The following is a 7,614-nucleotide window of genomic DNA, read 5'->3' as shown; positions in this document are numbered from 1 at the left end:
ATACTCTCCAGCAACTACACATCACGCCAGAGAAACACCAACCTGGAACCAATCCTGTAACAAACCCTGTTGCTGTCGCTGTCCCCATATCTACTCTAGGACCATCAGAGGACCCAACCACACCAGCCACACCATCAGGGGCTCATTCACCTGCATATCTACTAATGTGATCTATGTCATCATGTGCCAACAATGCCCCTCTGGCATGTACATTGGCCGAATCGGACAGTCTCTACGTAAAAGTATAAATGGACACAAATCAGACATCAGGAATGGTAACATACAAAAGCCAGTAGGAGAACACGTCAATCTTCCTGGACACTAAATAACAGATTTAAAAATAGCCATTCTTCAAGAAAATAACTTCAAAAACATATTTCAAGGAGATACTGCTGAGCTACAATTCTTTTGCAAACTTAACACCATCAATTCAGGCTTGAATAGGCACTGGGAGTGGCTGGCTCACTACAAAAGCAATTTTCCTTCTCTTGGTATTGACACCTCCTCATCAATTATTGGGAGTGCAAAACATCCAGCCTGACTAAATTGGCCTTCAACATTGTTTCTCCACTTGTAAGGTAACTCCCTTCTCTTCATGTGTCAATATATATTTATGCCTGTATCTGTAATTTTCACCCAGTGCATCTGAAGAAGTGGATTTTTTTACCCACGAAAGCTTATGCTCAAATAAATCTGTTAGTCTTTAAGGTGCCACTGGACTCCTCATTGTTTTTGTGAAATATAAATAAAAACAATAATTAACCCTGCAGTCTTTAAGTGGCATGAATTTAGCACTAGACAATTGACCCATGACCAAAATTCCTTCCATGTTTTAACACAACTAATACAAGCGATGATCATCTCCTGAGTATTAATTATTATTAACCAGGACTGGCACCATATTCAGATATAAAATAGAATGAGCTAATTTCTTCTCTCAGTTATAGCAGTGTAAACTCTGGAGTTACTCCATAGATATTCCGCAGATCCTCTATTGCTATTACACATTCATGATATAGTTACTCCATAGAAGGTATAGTGTAAACTCCATACACTCCATATACTCCATAGAGTGGCTGCATTTAACCACAGGCTCCTCATGCAAGTTACTACATAGATGCTACAGATTTACTAATTACTCAAGAGATTGTACAGGGATTTCAATATATGCTACAGACATATTCCATAGATGCTACAGATTTACAATAAAGTTATTTAACAGATTCAAGTTGCTACAGCATAACTACAGAGTTTCTTCAGTGTATCTAAAAGCAAAATGGAGCCCTGCACATAGAAAAGTATTCACAGTTTGACAATACTTTATTCTGGCTTCCATTTACTTCCCACCCGAATGGCTGTATCTGATCATCAATCTCTTCATGGAGCTGATGATCTCCTTGTTCCTGAAAGTGTAGATCATGGGATTCAGTAGTGGGAAGACCACGGTGAGGAACAGGGACACCACCTTGTCCAGGGGGAAGCTGCGGAAGGGGTGGGCATAGATGTAGAGGACTGGGACGAACATGATGAAGACCACGATGATGTGAGTGACACAGGTGGAGGCTGCTTTGCTCTTCCCACAGAAGGACTGAATCCTGAGCTTGACCAGCAGGATGGTGTAGGAGATGAGGAGGAGGAGAAAGCACACCAAGGTGACCAGGCCGCTATTGGAGAACATCAAGATCTCCACCACATAGGTGTCCGTGCAGGCCAGCTTGATCACCTGAGGCACATCGCAGAAAAAGTTGTCCAGCTTGTTCGGGCCGCAAAAGGGCAACCTGATGGTCAGAGCCACCTGGACTATGGAGTGCATGAAGCCCCCCACCCAGGCAGCCCCCACCAGGGCACAGCAGACCCTCCTGCTCACAGTGCTGGCATAGTGCAAAGGTTTACAGATGGCCACATAACGATCATAGGCCATAATAATCAGCAGGAAGATCTCAGCAGCCCCCAGGAAGTGGATGAAGAAGAGCTGGGCCATGCAGCCCCCATAGGAGATGGTCTTGTGGTGGGAGAAGAAGTCAGCCAGCATCTTTGGGGGAGTAACAGAGCAGTAGCAAATGTCCAGGAAGGCCAGGTTGGGCAGCAGGAAATACATGGGGGAGCCCAGGCAAGGGTCACTCCGGATGGTGAGGATGATGAGGACATTGCCTGGGAGGATGACTATGTAGAAGAGGAGGAAGAGGAAGAAGAGGAAGAGCTGGGGCTTGTGGGCCTCGGATAGCCCCAGCAGCATGAATTCCGTCACCCATGTGAGGTTCCCATGCTCCATCCCATCAGTGTGGATCCCTGTAGCACACACAGGATGGAGAGAGAGGAGGGGATTATAGTGGCCACTGTGAATGAGCACTTCCACATACAATAGCACAGGGCGCCGAGCTGAGACATGTCGGCCAGGCACGGAGAAGCCTCATTATGAGGATGCGAGGAGAATGGAACCTCCACTGAGGTAACTTACACACTGAGAGCTAGACTCTGCTTGCAGGTGCATGGCTGCAGGTTCTACTGACTTCCTCATATACAGATCTGCAATACAGACAGCTGCACTTAGCTGAATGGAGTGATGCCAATTTACGCCAGTGGTGAATCTGACTCATTGACCCCAATGGTGCTACTGTCAATTGATGCCAGCTGGGGATCTGGCATTGAGCGTATAAATAGACTTATAGAGTTGGTGGTAGAACATCTATACTCATGGTAGCATTCAGATTTTCACTTAAAACATGGCGTTTTGCACTGTGTGAAGAATATAGTGTAATCTCCCCAAATTCACAGCATGAAATTGATGAATAAAGACTGAATTTCAGATTCTCTCATTTTCTAGTCCAGATTGTAAATCATGTGATTACAAATTGGCCCCTTCTAAAATTTGAAAAGTAGAAGGTGTGTGGATTTGGGTGGGGGCACTCCCCAGCAAATTTGTTACTGATTTTTGAGATTAGCAAAATCATTCACCTTTGGTGATTTCATCGTAGGCAACTTTTGAAGTTTCATAATCTGTCGCTTCTAAGACTGGTTGAAAATTAACCATCAAATCTCTCTCTTTCTCTCTCTTTCTCTCTCTCTCTCTCTCTCTCTCTCTCTCTCTCTCTCTCGTTTTCGAGAGATAACTTGGTTTCTGACTATTTTTTTTAATGTGGGAAGGGTTTTCTTTCCAATATTTTTTTTTAAATTAAGCTAGAAAACTGGAAATCAAAAATATTTCAAGCTTCAGATATTTTTGTCTGTCGTTCTTTTTAGCAGTTTTTGGCCATTTTTTGGTTTGTTAGTGGCTGTTTGTATTTGATTTTTTTTTTAAGTTTTAATTGGCCAAAAAGAAAAAAAATATTTTGTTTCTTGAGAAAAACCTCAAGTTTTCACCCCCGCCAAAAAACAAACAAAAATCAACAAACAAAGAGAACAGAAAAATGTCTGACCAGCTCTAGTCATTTAAATATATATATTCACAATTATATAGAATAACATTCTGTGCTAGGAGAAAGTTCTTTACGTTTTAAAGCCAAGCACTTAAAATTTCAGAAATGACAGAATGTAGGTTGCCCATGTAACCCCATTTCTTACTCATTTATTGATTCATAGATTCCAGGTCCAAAAGAGACCATTCTGATCATCTAGTCTGACCTCCTGTGTAACACAGGCTAGAGAATAGCCTCAAAATAGTCCCTGTTTGAGCTAGAACATATCTTTCAGAAACCCTAAAAAACAAACAAAAAATCTAATCTTGATTCTAAAATGTCCAGAGACAACAAATCCACCATGACCCTTGGTAAATTGTTCCAATGGTTAACTGCACTACTTGTTAAAAAACCCTACACCTTATTTCCAGTCTGAATTTGTGTAGTTTCAACTTCAAGCCATTGGATTGTGCTATCATACCTTTGTCCGTGCGATTGAAGGACCAATTGTGAAATATTTATTCCCAGTGCAAGTACTTATAGACTGAGATCAAGTTTTCCCTTGTCCTTCTCTTTACTAAACTAAACAGACTGAGCTCCTTCAGTCTATCACTATAAGGCCTGTTTTCTAACCCTTTAATCATTCTCATGGCTCTTCCTTCAATCCTCTTTAACATACCAACATCCAGCTTGAATGTGGACACTGGAACTGGAGACAAGATTCCAGCAGCAGTAGCACCCTTGCCAAATACAAAGGTAATAAACCTCTCCACTCCTGCTCTAGTTCCCCCTGTTTACGCATTTTAGGATAGCAATAGCTCTTTTTTCCCCTCTTTTTCCCCCACAGTGTCGCACTGGGAGCTCATGTTCAGCTGATTATCCACCATGATCCCCCCCAATTTTTTTTCTAAGTCACTGCTTCCCAGGATAGAGGCCCCCATCCTGTGAGTATGGCGTACTTTCTTTGTTCCTAGATGTGGGCATTTACATTTAGCTGTATTAAAATGTGTATTGTTTGCTTTTGCCCAGTTTACCAAGCAACCCAGGGCCAAAACGTAGGGCAAAAAACGGATCCCTGTGGGACTCATAGCCGTAGTTTGACTTCCAATGGAACCATGCAGGGGGTGGGGGATTCCATGTATGCCTAAGGCCTGCAGTTGGGGAGGGCAATGTTCCTCCTCGCCTTCTCCAAACTACACTCATGGTGTAGAATCACACCTGCTCAATAATGATTCCCTGTTTGCGTATAGTTTGGGTATAGCTACATTGCAATTGGGATATCTGATTGCAATTTGGACATACCTTTCGAGACCTAGACAGTTTTAAAATAATTTAATTTGTCATGTTAATTTTGCATCTTTCTAATTTCTTAATAAAAATATGGTATGGTTGCTTCTGTCCTGTCCTCTCTGCATTAGAAAGGCACGGTGGGTGAGCTGACAACTTTTATTGGACTAACTTCTGTTGCTCAAAGAGACAAGCTTTCAAGCTACCCAGAGCTCCTCTTCAGGTCCTTGGACTAATACAGCTATAACAATACTGCAAACAATTCTTAGGCACTGATATTATGATACAGTGTAATTACGTGATCATAAACTATATTTACCTGCTTTATTCAGTGCACAGGATGGAGAGGAGTATAAATCCCTCTGTTCAGAGCTCTTGTTCCTGGTGTTTAAAATCAATGAAATTCCTCTTCTCTCTCAGCTGTTCAGCCAAGCCCTTGTGCTGCCTGGTGATTGTCTAGGACACAGAAGAAAAATCCAGATGTAGAGGTGCTCAGAAATTGGGATTTCCATCCAGTGGAAAATTTCAAAATGTAGACAATAGTTTCCATCATGAATTGGGATGAAAAGTGAAAAGGAAAAGCTCAGAAAGGTTTCAATTCAGAAACAAAACATTTCAACATTTCCCATCACAATACAACATTGAAATGTTGAAGCAATAGTGCAGATTTGTTGAAGTATTTGTGTGTGTGTTTAAGAGAGTATCACTGGAAATCAAGAGATTTCATTTGGAATCAATTGCTGGGTGAAAATGTGGATTCAAAATGAAACATGCCATTTCAAAGTATCATTTGGTACATTTGTTATTTCAATTTTCATGACAGAAAATCAAAACTGGAATTGAAATCAGCAATGTTAACAATTTCTAGAAAGAAAGGGGAGGGAAGGAAAATGAAAAGAAGATTTAAGGAGGAAGGAAAGCACCTAACTGCAGACAGAAGGAGGGAAGAAAGGAGAGTTGCTCAGACAGGTTGACCAAGGGAGGCAGAGAGCAACTTACCTGGAGGTCCCTGGATGGGATCCCAGCTGCACCAGCAGTAGCTGGAAATTGCCCCTGTATGATGAGGCTATAGTACATCTCCATCCAATACCCAGCTGCTCCCATGACACTGAAAGCACCACCTCAGTTGTCAGCCTCAGCTGAGAAGTCAATGCATTCCCTTTCCTGCCTTGGCAGGCAGGGCCAGGCTGATGTTCATGTGAATGCAGCTATGCCATCAAACTAGGGCATCTGCCTCCTGGCACTCAGTTCACCCCAACACATGGCACCTAGCCCAGCCAGGACTCTGGCCCTGTCACCCACCTTCAGAGGAGCAGACAGGTTGTCTCAGCAAGGGCCCATCTCTGCTCAGCTGCCTCCCAGTGAGGTGCTGGGAACGCTGTCCATGTGATTGTGGGGAGCCAGGGGAAGAGATGCCTAGCTCAGAGCCAAGGGCCTTTGTTATTGGTATTGCAGATCCAGTCCCTAAGTGGTGCGGCAGCAGCTGGGGGAGGTGCCAGACAGTCGCTTGGCAGGAGAGAAGGAGCAGTGATGGACAGGCTGTGAGGGTTACTGTAGGACAATATTTCTGTAGGACAATATTTCTCACAGCAGGTGTGATGCCAGTCACAGTGCTTCAGTGCATGAATCCAGAGATCCAAAGACCTCTAAAAGGGGGAAAGATGAGTCTCTCTGTGACAGTGTACCCCATAAGGCTTTATGGGGAGTGCTTATAAATGTATGTATTATATAACTTACATGGGGTTTCGCTACATATGCCATATAACATATCTATGTAAAGGTTATGATCTACTGGTTATGTTCATCCTAGTTGTATGCAGGCACCATTTGTGTGTTCAAAGTTATGAACATTGGCTGTAAACTTGCTTGATTTCTAAGTAGTCTTAGAACATTTGGTCACTCCTTGGCAAAGGCATGTGCAAGTTAAGTATTCAGTCAGGAAGCAGTTAACAGACAAAAGATCTTGGAAGACTCCAATCCACATAAGAAGTCTTCCTGCCAACGCTGAAAGTAGCATGTGGGTAATGGCTGCTACCTGCAAGTCCTGAGTCATGCATGGGCATGTGACTTGTGACCTGCCCATGTGATTTTGAATTTTCATTTTGTGACTGGATTCTACACAGGGGGAGGGAGGGGTGTCTACCCAGAAGAGAAAGTCTATTTAAACTCTTGGGAAACCCCTCCATTTTGTCTTCAGCTGGCTAAAGGGAGAGTTTCTCCTCCCCTCCCCCCCGATACTAAAAGAAACTGGAATGAAGGACAGAGACTGCAAGGGGTGTAAGTGATGGCAGGACCCAGGCTAAAAAGAGATTAGTCTGTAAAAGGGAGCATTCTGGAACTGGTGAGATTATCTGTATTCAGTTTGATGAGACATAGATTTGCACATTTTATTTTATTTTGCTTGTTGACTTACTTTGTTCTGTCTGTTACTACTTGGATCCATTTAAATCCTACTTTCTGTATTTAATAAAAACATTTTTTACTTATTAATTAACTCAGAGTATGTGTTAATACCTGAGGGAAGCAAACGACTGTGCATATCTCTCTATGAATGTTATTGAGGGCAAAGAATTTGTGAGTTTACCTTGCATAACATTTATACAGGGTAAAATGGATTAATTTGGGTTTAGACCCCATTGGGAGTTGGGCATCTCAGTGTTAAAGACACTTCTGTTAGCTGCTTTCAGGTAAACTTGCAGCTTTGGGGCAAGTAATTCAGACCCTGGGTCTGTGTTGGAGCAGGTGGGTGTGTCTGGCTCAGCAAGACCGGGTGATGAATTCCCAGGCTGGCAGAAGGACAGCAGGAGTAGAAGTAGTCTTGGCACATCAGGTGGCAGATCCCCAGGGGGTTTCTATGATCCAACTCATTACAGTGACCATCCCTATTTTATAGATGGGGAAACTGAGACAGAGAGCCATGGAAGTGATTTGC

At 42.8% G+C, this 7,614-nt stretch overlaps 1 protein-coding gene across 1 annotated transcript; it reads right to left on the bottom strand.

Moving 5' to 3' along the window:
* Positions 1–1,336: 1,336 nt before the first annotated feature.
* On the bottom strand, positions 1,337–2,272 carry LOC115642729 (olfactory receptor 4N5-like). Its single transcript, XM_030546447.1, has one exon. The coding sequence runs from the start codon at positions 2,270–2,272 to the stop codon at positions 1,337–1,339; it is 936 nt and encodes a 311-aa protein (XP_030402307.1).
* Between the last annotated feature and the right edge of the window lie 5,342 nt (positions 2,273–7,614).

Source organism: Gopherus evgoodei, unplaced genomic scaffold (genome assembly GCF_007399415.2).
Source record: "Gopherus evgoodei ecotype Sinaloan lineage unplaced genomic scaffold, rGopEvg1_v1.p scaffold_45_arrow_ctg1, whole genome shotgun sequence".
Classification (NCBI taxonomy): domain Eukaryota; kingdom Metazoa; phylum Chordata; order Testudines; family Testudinidae; genus Gopherus; species Gopherus evgoodei.
Note: the sequence above shows the minus strand (reverse complement) of the source record. Positions and strands in the feature narration are given on the sequence as shown.